Source organism: Glossina fuscipes, unplaced genomic scaffold, assembly GCF_014805625.2.
Source record: "Glossina fuscipes isolate IAEA_lab_2018 unplaced genomic scaffold, Yale_Gfus_2 28, whole genome shotgun sequence".
In the NCBI taxonomy this organism is placed as follows: domain Eukaryota; kingdom Metazoa; phylum Arthropoda; class Insecta; order Diptera; family Glossinidae; genus Glossina; species Glossina fuscipes.
This window is the reverse complement of record NW_023998423.1, coordinates 640,402-662,079: the sequence shown is the minus strand read 5'-3', so window position 1 is coordinate 662,079 and position 21,678 is coordinate 640,402. Positions and strand designations below refer to the sequence as shown.

The 21,678-nt window shown below is 34.0% G+C and overlaps 1 protein-coding gene across 1 annotated transcript; it reads right to left on the bottom strand.

The window, feature by feature from the left end:
* Positions 1-18,420: 18,420 nt before the first annotated feature.
* On the bottom strand, positions 18,421-20,123 carry LOC119636266 (neuroserpin-like). The gene is made up of 3 exons (XM_038031566.1): positions 19,220-20,123; positions 19,013-19,157; positions 18,421-18,551 (listed from the first exon to the last, which is right to left on the bottom strand). Exons 1-3 carry the CDS (start codon positions 20,096-20,098, stop codon positions 18,421-18,423), a joined length of 1,155 nt encoding a protein of 384 aa, XP_037887494.1. The 5' UTR covers positions 20,099-20,123.
* Between the last annotated feature and the right edge of the window lie 1,555 nt (positions 20,124-21,678).

The following is a 21,678-nucleotide window of genomic DNA, read 5'->3' as shown; positions in this document are numbered from 1 at the left end:
TTTAGTTTTTGTTTTTCTTTTTTTTTAAGTCTTTATTAAAAGTGTTTTTCCCCTCTTCATTTATTATTTGCATTTGTCAAACTAAAAATAAAAAAAATTGTTGTTGCCTTTTTTTTTCATTTTTATTTTTTGTCCCTTATTTGCCAACAATTGCACAATTTTTCACTGATAGTGATTTATTTTTGCGACATAAATCAATTTATTTGTAATACTGTTATGAATATACGGAATTCATAGGCATTTGGCTTTTTTTTCTGTTTTTTTAATATATCATCACTGCATTTGTAGAACAATGGCTGCAAAAAAAATCTAATAAAAGCATTTTAATTCAAATAGCTTACTCACAGAAATGTGAAAAAAAATTTCTATCGAACATTTGTAATGAAAATTGACACGTGATATCTATAAAAAAATATTAAAAATAATCAAATCTTTATCAAATTATCCAATTTAATATTAATTTGTATTTACATCATTTAACGATGACATAAACAATAAAACAATTTCAAGTGAATTTTGCGAAATGATATTTACAAAGATAATTAATTAATCCAGTTATAACCGCAAAATCGCTGAACCATAAAATTGCCTGAATTTACGTGGGTAGTTAAATTTTTGTTCCACAAAAATTGGGCAACAAAACATAGCAAACAAAAAATTTGTAAGGATTTTTAATATTTCATTTTACAACAGCATGCTCCAAAGTATAATTAAGCTGAATACATTTTTTGGAGAGTAGTAATAAAAGTTCATATTGAGTGATGTTTCACATAAATATATCAAAGCAATGGCTTCATTAGCTTTTGGTTTTTTTTTCTTTGTAAACGAATAAACCTAGGACATAACAGTCAATGGCCATTGCTATCGCCACACCTCGAACCGAAGTTTACGTGCGGGGAAATAATCACAATAGTGAAATAACGGTCAGAGTGGTTCCTCCTGGTAGCTTTTTCCTGTTATCATTTATTCTTCATATACCTGTCGCATGTGATTAAAAAATTTCGCAAGTTTTTAAGGAGAAGGGATCATTGGCGTTAAAAGAATGTCACTTTAACGATAATCATGCTGTTAATATAAACACATTATAAAATAAAAATAATCTAGTTTAGTTCTGTAGAGAGAAAGAAAGAAGATATTAGGATATCGTTCGTCTTTATGTAGGCACATCGTGATATAAGACAAGTTCCTCTCTATAAACGAGGTTATAAGGGCGTTAATATAACTGCTAAGGTCGTTAAACAACTGCAATCAGTTTCAAAAACGTGTGGTGATCTCCATGATTTTCCGTTGAAATGGTGGTAATTAAAGGTGAAATGCTTGGCTGGCGCTATGTGCATCCGTTTTTCTTTTTATGAGCAGGGGTTATAAGGGATATGAAGAGGCGCAATAGTGTTTCATGTGAGCCAACCTCCGAGAACTTTACGAAAGGCAACCAATCGACATTGCAGATTTGCAACATCCATAAGGCACTCATTAAATGCTAAACACAAATAAGGCTCTCTAGAGAAGAGTCTCATCCTTTACAAGAGAATAGAAAAGAGTTATTGCCTCGACTTGTATTTATGGATATTGCCTTTACTTTTACAATGGTTTCTATACCACGTTATGATTCCCGTTACCAAACCTCAGACGTGTTTTAAATCATCAAAGAATTCAAGTTTGGATAGCAAGAGTATGTTCCCGATTAACACCATTTGAAATCATGATATGGCAGTAAGTGTTTCGTTTATCCACGTCTAAAATTCTTATGTGGCAGCCATGAACGCGAGAGAGCATTCGTTACGTTTCTAAGACCGTTGTGAAATAAAATTGTAACTGTTTAAAATCTATTAACTCCAATGTAAAACACACTAAGAAATTAATTTATGTTCAGATAGTAACTCACATTATTTTAACCGTCAGTGTGTGTATGGCATCTGAAGATTAACAGTTCACCCTGGGTACCTGCCTCGTGGCTTAACCTCACGATGTCCGCACTAGTGAGTGAGAAAATTTTGTATTAACTAGGGTTCCCACTACTTCTAGAAGAACAGATCGATTTAAAATGTATGGCCAACGAAGCCGTTCAGGGTCCATTTGCACCGTATTATTCATAGCTCCCACTTTCCCCCGAGAGCAGCCTATTTGGCAACAACTTTAAATGATAAACGATAAAGTGGACAACTACTTTTGAAAAAAACGACGGGCCACAAGTAAATTCTGCATAATCCCAAAAAGCTATTAATATGTAATTGAAATTCGAAGATATCATCAAAAGGATGGAACGAAAAATACCCAAACAAAACAAAAACAAAATGATAAATATTTGACATTTCTATATATTTGTCTTTCTTCTTTTTATACACAATAAATATCAGCTATCGGATTACATGCGAATGTGTAGTAATGAAAGCAAATATTTGATTTTGTTTTTACTCATATCCCTTGACTTCCGTTGGTTGATATGTGGGTTAAAGTTGTTAGTGTTTATATATATATGTAATGCGTATTCATCATCATTGGCACTTACAAAGATTTTTCTAATTTCCGTTTTCTATTTTACTGATGGTATAAAGTGGTGGTGAAATTTGTCGTTACTACTTCCTATTCATTTGTAAGCATCGTCTCCTCATCATCAACAATATTGTCACTGTTTATTCATTCGGATTTGGTTTAATATCATGAAAACGGAAAATAGGGCAAAGTCTTTACAAATTCTTCTGTGCGAAGTCTGAGCATTTATTTAACATGAAGAGAATATGTATAGATGGCGTATACAGTAACAAAGTGTTTCTTTCATCATCAACAAAAACTATTAGTTTTTTCAATTAACAATTTTTTTTTCTCTTTCTTTTATATCTTTTATATCTTTCTCAGCACTTGTCAGTTCGTTTTCATCAAGCTCTACCTCTTTCGTTGATTACATAGTATCAAGCATTTCACATTTTCAATTGTTGACATTTCATGTATTGGCTCTTACTAGCTATTTCCAATTGAGCTATTGATGCATCTATAAAACTACTATAGCTGCTCTGTTACGGTTATTGTCCTAGATATCTGAAACGAGCGGAGGGATTTTCTATTTCTCTTTATTATCATCACAACTTCATTTTCTATTTCATTTTCATTTCTAACATATGTTGCTCTAATTGTTGGTCTTTGTTGTCGTCAGTAGTTGGGTATAAGCATATAGACACAGGCCCATCTCATGGCTATTATCGACTTTAGAATATTGTCAAGCACTTTCTTCATCTGCTTTGATGATTACTGGTAAATGTTAACCGCTTTTTCCCATTCATCTATACCAACCATTATCCCTCTTTTTCCCCTCTCTTTTATTTGCTGTTCATTGTCTACCTTTACTGTCTTCTTTTTTTTTTTTTTTGCTTTTTTTTCAATGTTAATGACTCTGGCAAATGCAGATATAGGTAGGGAGATAGTGCTCAAATAATGACAACAAGGTAATGTTACGAACGCTGTTAGTGAGGTTCGTTCGTGTTGATGACATTGACGTTAACGATAATTGCATAGTTTGTGTTTGACAATTAACTGTAGCCTTCAACTCTTCTCTTTATGTAATTTTGTGTTTTTCTTTTAAAATTCAATTGATTGTCAAACATTATAAATGTATATACATTTCGAGCTTTTCAATTTATTGGCGATGTGGTTACGCGGTTCTTAAGGCATTCCTTTAATGGTTCGCAATCATTACTTTAATGAGTTTTTATTATTTAAGAGCACATGAGTTTTCTAAATGCTACAACTTATGCCATAGACATTTCATTAAGAAAGCTCATCGAGATTTGATATTTGACCATGTCGATTTGCAATGTACATAAGAATGTTATTAAAATTATTTGCAATTTTAATTCAAAGTGCAGATAATACGAATCTTTAGTTGTTTGAAAACCGTACTCCTGCGGCTTTGCTTTTTACTTACTCACTCACGTTACAAAATGTTACGAAAAAGATGGCAGCGAAATGAACAAAGCCCAGCTTGTCGTATTCATAAGTGAAAGCTTTTTGGTCAGAGTGAATCAGGAAAAAGAAGCGTCGAGTTTTCGTATGAACTTCTTTTTCCATTCAAATAAGAACAACTATTAGTTTAAAAATGATCATTGAGGGATCGTTGGAATCTGGGAAATCTAAATTTGATATTTCAGCTCTCTCAGAATTGCTTGCGTTTTAGTTTAGTTAACGTAATTAACTTAGTTATTAGAAACAGTAGCTTAAGTATTATTGATTATTAGTTTGACTTAAGTTTGTGCAGATCCGATAAGGAATTCTCACGAGATTTTATGAAAACGCGAACTATTGATACGCGAACCAGCTTGAAACGTTACAGTTGGGAAATACTGACCATTTAATACCCACTTTGTCCAATTTTTCCCAGCCTAGTTTCGCCATAAAGTATTAAAAATTATAGGTTTGTTGCCTTGAAAAGGCTTACGTTTTATGAGAACCTTTACACGAGGAGAAGCTTATAAAATTGACCTAAATGGTTAGAGCTCACCTCAAGTTGAGTGCTATTACTTTAGATCAATTTTTATAACAAGATACAAGAAGAATTTCCGCATTCATTTGGAAAACATACTGTACACCGCCACTTTTTATAGAGGAATAGTGCAAATCTGCGAGTTTTTTTCGGTATAATTATTCTATCAAAATAATTTATTACACAAGGAACTGCTAATAGAGCGTAGTTCGAAACGGCCTTGTGGGCGTATTGCCAACAGGTGGATAATGTGCCTTGACCGACTGAGCACCCGCTATCGGCTGCGAGCAACGGAAATCCGTCGCGAGCAGAGACTTGACACTTCCGATTCTTACGTACTTGACTACTCATGCGAACATCTGAGAGGCGAATGAAGGCATATGCTTAAACTGACTTGGAAAACGACTCTAAATCGATTAGTATAATAAAAGAAAAAATCTACCTCAAGTCTTTATGGATATTATATTCATCCAAATGAACTTTATATATTCTCATCGTAAGTATTGTAGAGCGTAATGCAAAATTTCCAAGGACTTAAGTTAAGTTAAAAGTGAAATATTTGGGTGTCTAGACCAAGTTGAAGAAGGAAAGAACTCAGCAAATTAAATTCCAATTAACATAACATATTAAAAAGTAAAGGTTTGTTGAACATCATGTAAAACACAATTTATTTTATAGTAATCTGGGCATTTTCTACGTAATGCTTTAATGTTTTCATAATTTATTAATTGAATTATTGGCAAGGTGCTAAGCACACACGTTGAGAGCATAACATTAATTTGTACATCTATTAGAAGGAATTATACTATTATGTACATTATGGAGCTTAGAGAATAAGCACATATAAGACTGTAATGCACACCGTCTTTAGTGATTTGCACGTTATTTATTCGACTGGTTTTAAAATTAAGTTCGTAGGATTCAATTGCGATTTTTGGGATAATATAGATTTTATAAATAATACTTAGGAGTTCTATTTACGAATTATTTTTAGGAACTTAAATTTACAACGCTTTAACTGCAATGCAACTCTCGTAACTCGACTCTCTCGGCACTATTTCGATTCACTTTTTGACACATATGTCGCTTTAGTTTAGTTTAGCGAATTGAAATGCGACCTACTATACGGTCCAAGCTTAAACAGAACTAAACTTTTCAAACAGTTTCGTCAATAATTCAGTCCAGGTTTCAGTAAAAGACAGGAATACAATTGTACTCGATTGCTAAAATGATATCTTCAAAGAATGCGATAACTTGGCTCCATGACCCTACTCTTTCAATGTTTTTGAAATGTTTGAAGTGGATCGCGAATAAAATAATATTTACTACACACATCTACAAAAACGGGCAATATAAACCGATTTTAATAATTCATATGATCATGAGTATAAAAACGATAGCATATCGAACGATTGAAACGCGATTTAAAACTATTTCAACGTAATTGAAATCTTATCCGTTTTCACGTGAAAATGTATGGATTGTGAATTTTATAAAAAAAAAAAAAAAACTCGCAAAAATGCCCGAATATTAGAAACGTTTTGGTAAGTATTTATTTCGAATGCGTCCGAAGTCCGCGGAAAAAGTAAATTAGGAAGTTTTGCGCGCCAATACAAGAACATAATGAATTATTCTTGTAACTGTGGTCTCCTAAGATAGCCTTTAGATATAATTTGTAGGCGACCTTAGAATATCGTTCTTGTCTGTCTGACTGCTGGCCGCTCCCCGTAGGGAATATGATACTGCCTACGGATGCACCGAATTTTCGTGGGGCATTTTAAACATTGACATCGTAAATAGTCCTCGACGCCTAGCAAATAGCGAGAAAATGACGCACACCTCTTTTCTATTTTGGTACGTCAGGAGTAGGAGAGTCCCCTCGAATGGAGATTGCCTTACCCCTTGGAGACGGCGGCTATCTTTTATTTAACTGGTTTGATATGAGCCGCTGTGAGGTTGGGCCGCCCACAGTCGATATTCACATTGCACGCAGAAACACGTACTTTATAACGCCCATTTTTTGTTATTATGTTTTGTAATTTCCTATTTACAGTTTTTTGTACCATTGATTAGTACGCCTACTTTCAAATTGAACTTTTGTATGTCACTGAATGAATATCGACGATAAGATTTGGCTTTCTATTTCAATGGATATGCGTTCGTAACTTATCAATAGCTTATCATGATGCAAATATTATAGGTTTTCTGATAAGCGACCCTAGACATTACAAGTGGCGTAACAAATCTAATATGTGTTCGTATACAGTAAATCAAAGTATATTAATATATTATTTTAAATGGAAATATTTTCGCCTTTTTTACATCAGTACTTTTGACTTATTTCATATGTATATATATATGTTTTCTTTTTAATAAAAGGAACGTTCTTTTACCGTAACGGTATTCGTTCTTTATCCTTTCCATTTTTCTCCTTATTCTTTTACTCAGAAAAAAAAGTGAAAGTAAAATATCCGAACACCATTTATGACTTATGCGCAGGGATCTTTGTCTTTGGTCGTCTCTTTGCTAAAAAATCAAAAAAAAACCTTTGAATTTCATTTTGAGGTCAATTCTTCGGAAAACTCGCATATGAAATGGAGAAGAAACATGAAAAAAACCTATTGGTTCTTCCATTAGTTTAATTGAGTTAACGAAATCTTTTTTGTTATATTTTTATGACCAGCCAATAAACCTAAGGTTAATTGCATGTGCCAAAACGTTCGTAGCACCCAGAAGAAAGTTTCAAAGACTGTAAACTATCAACATTAATTGGCATGGGGATCAGGGCTTGTGTGTTTCTGTCTGCTCTTTTGTATGAATGTGCATGGCAAACGTTCTTCAGGCTGCAGAAATTAAGATTTGCACGCTTAGCCGACATTGGAGCCGTATTTGTTCATTTTTGGGCGGCGGATAAAAAGTACGACTATAGCTAAATACAATTTTCTGCGATTTGCACTTTGATGTTCAAATTCTCAAAAACAATCGCAATAAGGTGTGATATGTGCAAGTTAACAACTTTCTTTTCACTATCGTGTCTCTGTCAGCATATCATTGAATAAGAAAAATATTAAGGTTTTTGAAAAAAGTATTTTATAGAAACACAAATTAGTATTAAGGTGCGGTTGGCTTGGGCTGGGCAACATAATTTACAAAGAGTTTTGTCTATTTCTGTCCTATTTCTATTTGAAAGGACAAACCTATTTCGTGGCCATACCCTATAGAAAGCATTGGTCATCGTTAGTCCTATCTTTTTTCGTTTTTCAATTAATAAATGCACTTCATGACAATGGAATGATGTTCTACGAGACACTTCAGTGCTAGTCAAATGGATGGTTCAGCGCTAGTCGTATCTCTTTTCAATTAATAGATGCATTCCAAGGCAAGGTAAAATGAAAGTGTTTATGAATTGGTTTGTTTCGCTTTAATTTGAATAAATTCTAATCCTAACTGGCAGAGGCGATAGTATCTTTCATTAAAGGCATTGAAAAAGCTCTTCGACCAGCATGGAAACATGCTGGTTGAATTTTTGTGATGATAAATCATCTTGCTACGTTTTTTTGCTACTCTCTGTCTCATTGGTACGACTACTCTTTGCGTAATTCCTTATCAATTCCATAAAATGGGGAAGTTTATGATACTCTACATTTAATAAAAGCAAAATGGTATATTGGAAGCATTATTCGATTTGTTTATCTTCGATATTGAAGGGTTGATTGGTCTTGCACTAACATTTTTTGAATTTATTTATTTTCCGCACTTTTCATCATCAACCATAACGCCGTACATAAAATATATTTGCCCTCAAGGAACATTTCTCACCGTCAAAGAAGCGCGATTCAATTGGTCCCAGTGTCCTAGTTTCAATTACAAATTTTCATTTCTGTCCTCTCAAGAGCCTTCAAAACCATTCGACCTGTAAAACTTAAGATTTTGCTCTTCATTTAATAGATTGGCAGGGACCGTCATACGACACATCTTGCAAGTTTCCGGGCGTAAATTTATCATATCTGCTCTTGTGTAAATTTGAATCACGTTCCTTCTAAGCATGTACAATAAATCAAAAAAATTAAATAACGATTAGCAGGAATACTATGCATTTCTCTCAACGGAACGACTATCGTTTACTTTCAATTGGCAATGGCGATGGCAATCTCATATGCTTAATAAAGCGCAAGCCACTTGCTACACGTATGCAAAAGGAGGGAATGCTTATTGGACGAATAACGTCGACTTACCGTTTTAGTAGATAATGATTTATAACTGTTAACAATTATTACTTATTTTCTTCCGATTAATGATTTTGAGTTAAAAACTTTAAAAATAACACTTTGATGTGAAAACGTTGCAGCTCCAACAAACGGGAAAATGAAACTTGAAAAGTGATATGATATGAGAAATGTGATGAAATGGAAACGAATTCAAGAGCCGAACATCGCCAACGACGGTGTCCTAAGCTATCCTAACTATCATAAGTGAATTTTAATAATGCAACGTTTGTTCAAAAGTTTTTACACCGGAATAAACACGTGTCTCATCCTCTATGGATATGCATTCATTCACTTTTGCCCCTTAGCGAAATTAGAAAAGAGTGATAACGAGCAATTTGACTGGATATTATCTTTTCATTTGCTTATTCGTCAGTTTTTTTGCCCAACTAATAGCTGCGTACACACATTGTTGACATTTGCTTCTAATTTTTATTTCTTTTGTTCTTTTTTTTCTTTTTTTGCTTCGTTATTCTAACCTTCGATATGATATTTGAGCTCTCTGCATTAGCTTTTATGATTTAAATTTTTCGTGAAGACCCGGACTAAATTCGGCAAACTATTTTATAAATAAAATGCGAGATCATGATAATAATGATACTTTATTGATGCAAACCTCTTACTTTCTTACTCATATTCATATAAATCCATAAAAAACCAGCCGAATGGAGTTTTCTAGACAAGGTTAAAGCCTCATTGGCCAATTAAATGAAAGTTACTTCTTTTGCATACTTTGCAGGCGATATTTGTCAGGCTTAGCTTATAATAATTAAAGTCAATACTTTCATGAAACAATTCAAGAAAATTTTATAAAACTGACAAGGCATTCGAGAAAATTAAATTAGATAATATTATTTTCAAACATGTTATTTCCGCCTTCTTATGGCACCAATCTTGGCTGAATTTGCGATTTTTGTAAATGTCACGTTCACTAAAAAAAAGAAGAAAAGATTCTCTCTAACATTTTCCATTATAATCGTTTAGAAAATGTTGAAATTGTAGTCTTTTTTGTCTTATATGTTTTCCTTTTGGAGATAATAACAAATCTACTAACACCTTATATTAGATATATATGTCTGCCAATTTTCTTACAGTTTAAAATGCAATTTTCTTTCATATTTATTCCACCATTTTCTTTTTCTTTTTGCTATTGAGTTGAGCATGTTTGTGCAGGTGAATCAATATTTAATAATACACCTTTCTCGACTGCTCTGAAGGTTGAAAGCTACCAAAAGTTACAAAGCTCAGCAACAAAATTCTTTGGCAAAAGTCAACATTAAATATTTGTTCTTTTTTTCTTTCGTTATTATTTTTCCGTGATCTAGCTTTGGCGGCTTAGTGGCAATAAACTTAAGGCGCCATATATTTGTTCAATGCTGCGTCAAAAGTGGTCATGCATTTGTTTGACTGCTGGCCTTTTTTTTTTGTCTTAAATTTATTTTCCTTCAGATAATATTAAAGCGAATAAAGTTGCGACTTGGCTCACTGTATACAAAGATGTACTGACTTTTATGGAACGCGTTTGTACAGCTTGTACCGAGTTTTGATCGATTGATCGATGATGTGTATGTATATATGTGTATGTATGTATCCAAGTATATATGGTTTTCTTTTGGGCGTAGTAGAAGCGCATTTCAAACTAGCGCCGCTCTGCCACTGAAGTAAAAACCCAGCTCGGAACAGCATTCGCACTACGTCGAGAAGGGTCCTTATGGAATGTTGTTACTCACAATATCGCCTTCGCATGAGATTAGGTGTTCGAATGCCGCCTTTATGTGGCTTTACACCATAGCAAGTCATGTAAAAGCTGGTGCATTTCTCTTTGTTTATTAACATAACCGCAAGCAGTGGTCCAATTTCAACTTGAAGAGATTTGCAAAGCATATTCTTTAAATAGGCCCAAGCCACACAGACGGAAAAGGTGTGCTGTGCACCGTCGTTAACGCGTTGTTCAAGATTTGATCTGCGTTGTCTTCTTCCACTGTTTTCGTTTCTTTTCTCGTATCGTTGACATATAGCTCATAGCCCATAAAGCAGCAGTTCGATGGGTAATATTCCTGCTAGAACTGCTGCCGCTGGTATATATTATTCTCAACGTGCAGAGCCTTTGAACTGGTTCAAGCTTACATATGAACTGCTTACTTTACATTACTTTTTCCGCCCCAATGGTGCGGCTTACCTCATTTGCGCATAAGCTATGCTACACATAAATTTTCCCATCTTTTCCTTTGGTCCGTTCATGTTTATGCATAACTTTGCGTAGGGTAGCTGTAGTTATCAGTATTTGATCAGTAACGCGGTTAATATGTTCCGAAAAATTTCATTGTGTATCTAATTGCACTCCAAGATATATCAAATTGAAGCTGAATTCAATACAATGCCTATGCACTTTTTTTTGGCATTAGAAGACTTTTCTATCTGTCATCAATGCGACTTCGCTTTTCCCCATGGCAAGTTGTAGTTTGGTCTTACGCAGCCACGGTCACTGGATATACGGATGTACGTATGCATCTAAATTCAGTACTCATTAAAAAAGAAGTACCTATGCATTTAAGAAATACATATGAGAAGGCAACGCTATTGTCGTAAGCAAATTTCTTTACGTCTTGTAAGAGGATTGGACTTCCGACTAGCCTGCTTTTCAAGAAGAATATAGAAAACGCCTTCACACGGAACTCCATTTACTCGAAAGCTCAAAAACCAATATCGCTCGTCCCTACTTCTGTAAAGCATATCAAGGTGAATAACGGCTTTCATCATTAAATCTTTGAAATTTACCACATTTAGTCAGGACGGCAACTTGAAGTCATTAAGAAAGATACTTTTTTAAATTGTAATTTCCAGAGTCAAATCAATGTTTTTGCGCTTCCGAGTATGAAAACACGCAATACAATTGACAATTTCGTAGTGTGGTGGCTGAGCATTTTTGTACGTTTAGAAATTACTAAAACATTTTACCAAGGTGGGGGCATACTTGTAGATCATCTTTTGGATGTCAAAGAATCGGTGCGCCATCACCGTTTCTCTGTTCAAGCCGTTGACAGATCGACAGATTTTGTCCTTTGAAGTTACATTAAAGCCTAGATCTAGGCTGACTAACTACAAACACTGGAATATTTAGGAAACAATTAACGCAACTAATGGTTGACAGAGTGAATAATAATGGAAACCATCGTATGCGTTATTGTGTTCAAAGATGTGCGCCCCGCGAGTTAAGCTATGTTTTGTTCATAACATAACAGTAATGCCCAAGCTTTATAATAAAGCCAAACTTACCAGGATAGCCGCACGGCTTGCCGGCAGGCGGTCGTAGCCATTGAATGAATCTCCTCGGCTACAACATCCAATTCTACTAAGCGAGAAGAATTGGGTGCAACCACCAGTTAAGAATATATCATCAATTTAAATTAATTTAAATTAATTATGAACGTAAATTATGTGTAAACAGGGCTTATCTTTGTTTATTATTATTATTGTAAATATTTTAATTACGTTATTGTATCATTATTGTCATATTATTATATTATCATGAATGTATATATATTTTTATATTTTTACTATTATTATATATAGATATTATTATAGTTTTAAATTAAGTTTATAATGGTGTAGACCTAGAGGGTAGCCAAGCATTCAAAACAATTGGCAACGCGCCTATCACGGTACCTCAACGGTGGTGCGGAAAACCGTGATAAGAATTTTACACACTGGCGGAATATAAGCAAAAAAAATATTGTTACGAAAATCCCAAATGTAGTTAATTCCAGCTAAATAATTTTCCCTAATAATAAATTCCCTGAAGAAGGAAAAAAAAAGCTACAGGCCGATGAAAACGATTAGCGAGAGAAGCAGACAGGAATTAAATATAAAAAGTATGAAGTTGGGTATAGTAATATGCTTATAAAAATGTATATAATTAGAATATTTGTGGAAGAGAGAGTTAGTCGGGCAAGAACATAAAAGTGGAGAGTACGGCCAAAATAAATTGCGAATAATCCTACATTTAAGAAACATAATTGTAAATAAATGATCCTACAGTTAAGGAGTATTATTGTAAATCAAAGAACTTTGAAGTGTATTTTTGGTAAACAAAATATCCACGGTCCAGTGATAGGGACTCTATCTTAGAAAAGCGAATTTTATAACAGTATTAATACTGAACTGGGTAAATGCATAATTCTCATGTGCTTGAATTTGTCAATCAGTGGTAGTTGAACTAACTTTTCTTATCCATATCCATTTTAAATCAAAACGAAGCTTTTTTTAATATACAAATATCCAAAAGGGTTTGTTTTAAAAACTTACGCAACATCAAATAAATTGATAAATTTTAAAAAGTTCTCCAATTTCGGCCAAGTTTGCATTTGTTAATGAATTTCGGTTCCATGTGTTCGCGATAGAATGTGTTATTTTCTTTCAAACCGTCGTATGTCTTCTTTGATTGTTGTATTCGAATGCGACTATCTGTTCGACTGTTGGCCAGCAATAGCCTCAGCCAGCCGCTTTTCGATATTGTGAATACGAATATATAAACAAAGCTATATGTAAATTACTTATAATAAATGACAATTATTACCGGCGCTATCCAGAAAGTATCTATGTCGCACGTACATACAATGCATTGTTGTCAAATTTTAGAAAGTGTAGCATATAACGCCATTATACTATTAAAATTCAAATTTTTACTCAGCTTAGTTTTCAGCAATGTCCGTAAATCATTTCATTACTTAGGTTCACGCCGCAATATTACCCACATTATCCAGTGGGCTGGGGTTCCCACAAGTCAGGTTGAATGTAAAGTTCTTGCAAACATTCCAGTCTATGTTAGTGAATGAAATAGCAAAAGATCCATATGATTTGAAAGTTGTAATAGCCCAAGCCAAAGTTCATTATTTGATTGTCCTTGATGGCTTAAGGAGCTGTTAGAAAAGGAAAAATTCCAAGTAGTGTAGCAGAAGATCAATTTGTGACTTTACATTGAGATTACCGTGTGATTGTTAGCGTTGTTTAATTAAGGAGTCCTAAACTTTCTCCATTTCTCAGTAACCACAAAAGTTGCACTAATAAAGTTAAATAAGACAAATGAGTAGAGGCGGGAAATATTGTAAAAATTATATGTTTTCAATTACGAGCTTTCAACAAAACATTGGATCTTGTTATACCATCTGCGAAAGAATCGAAGTGAAACCACTTTGGAAAGACGACCCACCATGATTTACCATACACTGCTCCATTTATTGCAGTTGTTCGTGTAGCGACGTTTCAAAATATTGTTTCATATGGCGAAAAACTGTCTTATGAATCGAAGCATTCTCAATAGGGTTCATCTTTGGCCCAAAATATGTCGGTGGATTAAATTTCATCAGAATATCTCAACCTGTATGTTGGACGCAAGAAAACAAGACACACAGAAAGACAGAGAGACAATCGCAGATCAACGCAAAAAGGGATTCTGCATAAAAGACTCTTTTCATCAATTATAGCACCACATAAAATTTAACGATAAGGGAGTTCTTATCATAATCCGAAATTTGGAGAACGCCTTACTATTCGCCTGTGTCCACCATAACAATGCTAAGTAGGCCACTCTTACGTGTTTGAACGCTGTGAGGAATTTAATGCACACATAAAAAAGTAGCTATTCTAAGTCAGAAAAACAAAAAGCCCACTTATGACGATGAGAATTCTACACGGCATATGCTACGAACAATGAATATCTTCGGTCTAAGAAAAGTCCTGCTGGCAAGTGCGCAAAACTGCAACACTCTTGAAATGTATCTGGTGCTCTTATCAATGCATTTAAAATTCTTTAAATGGACTGCGAAACTTTTCTTCTTTTTAATCAATTACTACCACAAAGAAAGGGCAATTCTTCCCCCGTTAAATAGGCCCATCAAATAACGCCTTATCCGATCCGGGATAAAGGCTACAACGCTCATTCGACTCTTATCTTCATTTTATTTCATTAGTCGTATAAGGTAATAATAGATGGTTTTCTAAAACTTCTTCTTATGTCTATTATTGGTTGTAGAGAGAGGTGGCAAACAGCAAAAAAAGATAAATTAAAAAATCTGAAAACGTAAAACATATCTTTATACATTCACTACACGTCTCTAATAAATGTGTACTTTTAGGTTTGTTGTCCTTTAGTTAAAAGTTTTGTTTCCTTTTCATTTTTTTAATTTCATTACATAAGCGGGTAATTTGAAAAGGTTCACTGCACACACGTAAAGTTCTGATGCATTACACACGAATGCTCTACCTCACTGACTCACATAGTGAGTTGTTGTTAAACATAAACAAACTTGTATGCATCTGCACTTTTTGTTAACCTTACAGTCGTCTCAATTCGAATGAAAACTGAAGTTGAGTTAAATCTACACGCATATCCAAATGCAAACGTAGTCGCACACATGCATACATGCTTACAGAGAAGAAGTAATGTCAACAAACTATTGTAGAGAATTACAACCAGGATACGGAAGTGGCAAATTTATTATAAAACTCATTACAACATTTTAATGTTTGAATTGTTAGATTGTATTTTATGTATATAAACATACGTACACATATACATTATTACGAGTACACACAAATAAAACGGCAAATGCAATTGCATTATTGCGTATATGTGAAAGTAAGTAAATATTGTACGCAAGTTTCGTAGGGAAACTGGAGAGCTTTGACATGCTTAATTCCAAAAAAAAAAAAAAAAAAAAAAAAATAGAAAAATAAAAAACATTCGTAAACTTAAATACATATTTAGAATTTTGTAATTTTAAAAAATTGATGAAGTGTTCTTGAGTTTATAAAAAACGCCTAAAAATAGATAAGGAAATTTTTATGGTAAAGATATATTAAGTTCGTGCAGACGTACGAAACAGCCAGATAAAGCTTTTGCTTTACTTTAATACGAGCAGACAGTCAGGGGACGTTTCTTTACACGCGGTAATACAACAAATGAAAGGAATTGTTCTAATGGATGTGTGCCTTGACCTGGTACAGCCACAAAACACTGAGATATGAATCCGCGAAGACCGACTTGGTCGTCGGCACGTTAGCGACTTGGCTGTGCGGCAGCAAGAATCACTAGCAAAAAATCCATCATTTTCTGAAACGATTGAAACGCATCTACCCGTCCGCTTCTACGTCCGCATTCCCATCCGTCCTACGCCAGTTTGTCTTCGTTATGTCCGTTGATGTATTTTCGAGTACAATCTATAGGTTCGAATTTTTACATATCTCGACAAAAATCAGTAGAAAACGGTGTTTCATGCTACTTAATTAATGTGTGGTCTCGTACCACCTTTCACACAAAATATGAAACTTTTATTGGCAACAAATTGTAATTTTTGTATACTATTTATACATGCATCTATTTTCGAAACAAAAGTTGTAGTCCTAGATAGTAATTTGACCTTTAGATTTACTATATTAACCTCAGACCGCACACACATCTTAGGTGAAGAATTATAAGACTTTTGATAAGAAAACTAATTTTACCGTGACAGAAAACATAGTAGATTGGCTCAATATACGTAATTCGTAAGTATACGAATTCCAGACCACGCCAGGTACATATGTTTTCATCACTACGAAAAACGGAATAAACGTTTTTGTCTCTCTTTCAACCATCGATTCATTTTGACTAAAGTCCGACTTAAATTTCAAAACTTTAAAAGGTCCAGTTTTAGAAAACAACTATTTGCTTGATAACGCTTATCAGCTTGACTTAAAAATAGTGTTTTATGAATTAATATTTTTGATTAAATGAAGCTTTCAAAATTTGAAAATGTGATCCATTTAGCATTTTCGTTTTTATACCCCCCTACGCCTGTGGTGGAAAAATAACCCTGTGTGGATGCAGCCGACACAAAGACTTGAGACAGATCTACTTTTCATTATACCTGTCGATTTAAAATCACTTTTTACGTCGATCTAAGTTTGTCTATCCGCCTGTCCCTCTTGTACTTTCATGTTCAACCTGCAGGGCGCATGTTTCAAGATCTAGTGATGATATTTAGTGCACTAAGATATTTTGGTCCAAAAACGGACGCAACTAAAATGATTCGGATGGAGCCACTTTTTTGACCACTTCCCATATAAAACATTATTTTGAATGCTCGTTACATGAATTACTCTATTAAGCGATGTAGGATATTAATGCTTTTACTTATTTATTGTTATTTATCTACAATATTAAAGTTTTTTTGCGTACCGAATCGTACTGGTCTTGCGGGAAATGTGCGAGTAGGTCTACCTGCCAAATTCGTGGTTTCGTTGCCTTTAGCTACGGAAAGGACAAGAAGAAAGACTGACCTTTAAAATTATATTAGAAAAAGAATTAGCGAAAAAAATCGACAATAGTAGTCGAGATGCCGAGAAAATGAAGATTACTAAACATTTGCACAGGGCATACTTTATAAGAGCACCAACGAGTTCTTAAGAAATCTTCTCTTCCAGTTTGGAATTGTGGACAAAATATTATTATTAGATAGTACCTTGTGAATGTCAAAACCTCTCCAGTATTCGAAGATCTATAGTCAGCACGTCGAACCCAATCGACATATTGAAAGTACCTAGAGAACTTAATATCAATAAAATGTGAATGGACTAACCTTCTAGTCTATCCCTTAAAAAAAAAAAACGCCACATGAATCCTTGTTAACAACGCCCATCCATCTATCTTTTAGTGCTGGAACTTACTTCTTTAATCAAAATAAAATGTAATAATAATAATATTTTTATTTCTAGTATTTAATATGTAATATTTATAATACAGCCGAATGGAAAGAAAGATTCTCTAATAATTAACAAGAAAAGAATTAATAAGTGAAATATGCAAAAGTAATTTTTGTTAAATGACCTTCTAAGTCTGCTAACTGGTCCTAAAAAGTCGAAGTTAATCGAAATATTGACTTTAGGTACAATACGATATACGACAAATGTATATTTTTTCTTTGTCTTTAGTTTGAAACCAAATATCGTACACGAGAACTTGTAGCGAATATTGAAACAATCGACGGAAATTTCGACATCGAATATCGTTTCTTTTTCTTTTGTATAAGATTAACTTAATTTTCATTCCCATTCTTTTCTCCATTCATTATCGCCTTATGAATTCCAAAAAAACATAACTTACTTTCAATATCAATTTATCGAGAATACAAGCAATGAAAGACTGCAGTGAGCCGGGGCCCACCACTAAATACTATAATAATTACTGTAATAACTACTTTCCAGTAGCGCTCTTTGGGACAAAATATGCCAGTGTTCCGAATTTTGTCAAAATATCACGAAAATTGCGATATGGAGGTAGGACACAGGAAAAGAAATCAGATGAACGGATAGACCGGTTGAAATCGATCCGAAAGATGAGTCTATTCCAAGTCCTTCTGAGTGTTGTACACATCCGCACGAACTTAACTTTCCATTGTAGGTCAAGCGGTGTAGGGTGCAGTAAAAAATGACGAAAAATAAAGTAGAAAATCCATAACTTGAAAATTTATGTACAGAAACTCAACAAGCTAAAATAAATTTTAAAAAAATTAGGTAACAATTGTAATTGTAATTTTAAGAGAAATTTATTTTAAAAACATGTCATTTTACAGATTACTGGCGATACAGGCCTCACTTCAATCGGTCCAAACAAACCAAATAATTTTAATTCTGCATTCTATTTCACTTTAAAATTACATCATAAAAAGCGGTATATCGGCCCATTAACAAAGGGAGAGGCTCGTCCAAGGTATTGCTTTTGCAAATAACTGCATACATGAAAGGGCGATTGGCTATAAACTGCTTGCCATCTCCTATTAAAGTAAAAACAAATACAAAATTAAGGAAAAATTTTAGTATTGACTTCTAAGAAAAACGAAATGATATGAAATCGGACGTTGTAAGCTTAGCTAATTGTTAATTGTTAGTCGACTTCGATTCAACGCTGGTTAATTTAGTTTCGGCATTCAAAACTTTCGAGAGGTACGGGGCTTTGGTAAAGTTATACTTTTACTTACGCTCGGTAATGATTGGTTGTAATCAAGTACGCTCCCTTTTTTTTTAAATTTGTTAGGGTGTGAAATATATTTTTTTCCAAAGTCATCGGTGTCAATGAATCCCCAACAAATTTAATGGGTTAATTGTATTTTGGTCTGAGTGGTAATAAAAATTTATTTTCATTTTCTAATGTAAGCCATAAGTATATGTGTGGAATTTATGTTATATAAGTGAACACTTAATTGGAATTATTAGTAAATTAGTAAAAATTTTTTACCTATTATTTCAGGAGCTTTTTTAACACCTTCTTCGTGTACATCAATGAAAAATTGTACTCCCATAGCCGCTAACTCTAATTGCGCTGGCGTTTTCATCATTTTGTTAAAATCATTTGATCTATGTAAGGTACGATTCAAGCCCAACTAAGATTAATTAAGAAGAGAAGAATATAAACTGCCTTTTAAGCTGTTTTTCAAACGCATACCTCCTCCAGATGGTACGTAAAATCTCCCCTTTCTTCGCGAGAGAATCTGGGTAATTCAACACTAACTAAAGTAGTGGACATGCCCTTCAACACATCTTTGAAGTAGACCTTATAAAATTTACTCTCCATATCTACTAGGGTAGTTTCTTCATTGGGTAAAAACACCAACATTGACATGCTCCATTTCTCATCTCCTTCTTCATAAGGTAGTTCTAACACGGCAGCGTCAATTTGTGGCAAAGAAGCATAATTAAGTTCTGCTTTTAAGTGCATCATATGTATTGGGACAACTATGTTTTTCTTTACATAGAAGTCTTTAATGGCCGTATACTTTGGGGGAAATTCGGTTTTCCATTTACCCCTCAAATAAAGCACATTCACTACCAATAGCTTTTCAAATGCGAAAAATTCATCTTCGTAAACCGTAGGATGCATTAAGTTGTTAGTTTTTGATGCTGTGTACTCGTTAATTATCGCCAGAACTTTTTGGGGCTTAGAAAAAGGAACGCTTTCAACATCTAATAAAAACTTTTCCTTTAATATTTTACTGAATGTGTCTTTTATTTCATTGCCGTTTTCTATATAAATTCTATTGGCAAGTTTGACAAATTTGCTCGTTTTTAGATATGATAGACGACGATAAAAGTAATCAGCAATTTCAATTTCACTGTTTTTATTCGGATCAAAATGAAAACAATTATCTATCTCAACGCGGCTCTTACCCGTGGCACCCAAATGAAGAGCAGCTCCGGTCATTTGTATAAGGAATGGTGAAAAAACAAATTTTCGAGAACCTTCGGTCATTTCTTGATAAGTTTTCATAGCAAAATCTCTTAAATTACGATCCAAGTTTTGCGCTTGACTTCGCTTAACAAGCATTAGACTGTTTAATAGAAGTAAGATAATTGCGTATACATAATCTTTTGATTCTTTTCTCAAATTATTAGATGGCTTCATTATGCTAAGTAATTGATTTTTGAAAATTTATTTTCGAGCTCACTGATGTAAACTTTGAATGAAACTATCGTTAGTTATATGAAATATCTGAGCATACCTCCATTCACCTCGCCCGTTATCAGCGTGACAGATTTTGGCTGTTATTGTATATGAATTTAATTCAAACGACGTTCTCTAATTGAAATGCTTGACTAATTAACACTTTACGATTCTCAAGTGCGCTTAGTTTTTGCTTGACACGCTGCTCGTAGTATAAACATTGATGTTGTACCAACTTTCCAATTAAAATTTTTGAAAAGTAAATCTTACAAAGATCAATTTTGACTTCACATCAACTTATTTCTTTATTATTCGTCTGTTGCAAGATTCTGGCAATATTTATGATATATGCTTTGCATGTTGATCGCGAAGGCCCTATCGTGGCAATAGTATTATACAACTATTTTCAATTTCGAGTGCTGAAAGAGGTTTGCAACGTTGAGATGTTAATAAATGTTAATATGAAGAGATGATGAAAAACAAATCACAAGCGTTAACGGCAACGTTAACTGACAACCTATCATATAAGCTAGTGGTTAGGATGCCTGGCACTCAGTCGAAAGACTGATTGATCCTTGCTAATGTTTGGGATATAGTATCGATTTTTTTTTAAACCACATTTCCAAACCATTCAAGTTAAAAGGGAGTGACCCCTAATTTCACGTCCGTTCTTGTTCGTTAAACTATAATGTACACGCTAAGGCAGCAGGGAGCAAAGCATTTTATGCAGCACTGATAGAGGCGTATACAAACCCCTTCGTATGTATGAATGCAAACGGTACGCGAAAGCAACAAATAACGTCAGTGCCACTATGTGTGCCAAAAATCGAAAAGTCACGAAATCAGGTTGTTTTGGAGATAGGAAATGGAAACCTTATTAATGCAATATTGTTTGAAACATATGAAAGGTAATTGCTTTTGCATCCCGTCTTCGCATATGACGAAAAATGGGTTTATTAAAAACTCTCGGAATAAAGGACCATAAGCTAATCCAGCCCATCTAACAATATTAGAGCAGAACTAAATTGCTTCGAAAATGCAGAAGGTGCTCCTAAAACTGAGAAACTAGATCAGGCATGACATAATAAAGTAATTTTTCCCCACGAGCAGGCATCAGCACGGACTGCAAATCACTTAAGTTGAAAGCCTTTGACTGAGATGTGCTGCCACCCGGGCCATCCCTTCTAAAATTTTAATTAAAAATACAAATAAATGTTTCTGCCAAAAGAGCAAACACGATTTTTTTGTTGTTGGTTTAATATGACCAATCGCTCCAGGGATGTCCCCTGTTCGTATAACACGGTGATGGTCAGAGAGTGAAAGAAATAAGGCGATGATGATCGTAGCTTTTAATGGGTGTGTGCTCAACCAGTAAAGTGTTACAACTTTACCACTCACTGTAGCTACGACCAAAGTAAATAGGGTAAAATCGAATGCCACGCCTATAAAAATTGTATAAAACT

Bases quoted from the DNA above. Each gene is read 5' to 3' on its own strand.
- LOC119636266 (XM_038031566.1), bottom strand. From the start codon at position 20,098: ATGCTTGTTAAGCGAAGTCAAGCGCAAAACTTGGATCGTAATTTAAGA. The intron at 19,158-19,219 runs GTATGCGTTTGA...AATTAATCTTAG, and splicing joins TTACGTACCATCTGGAGGAG to TTGGGCTTGAATCGTACCTT. The intron at 18,552-19,012 runs GTAAAAAATTTT...TTACTTTAATAG, and splicing joins AAAAGCTCCTGAAATAATAG to GAGATGGCAAGCAGTTTATA.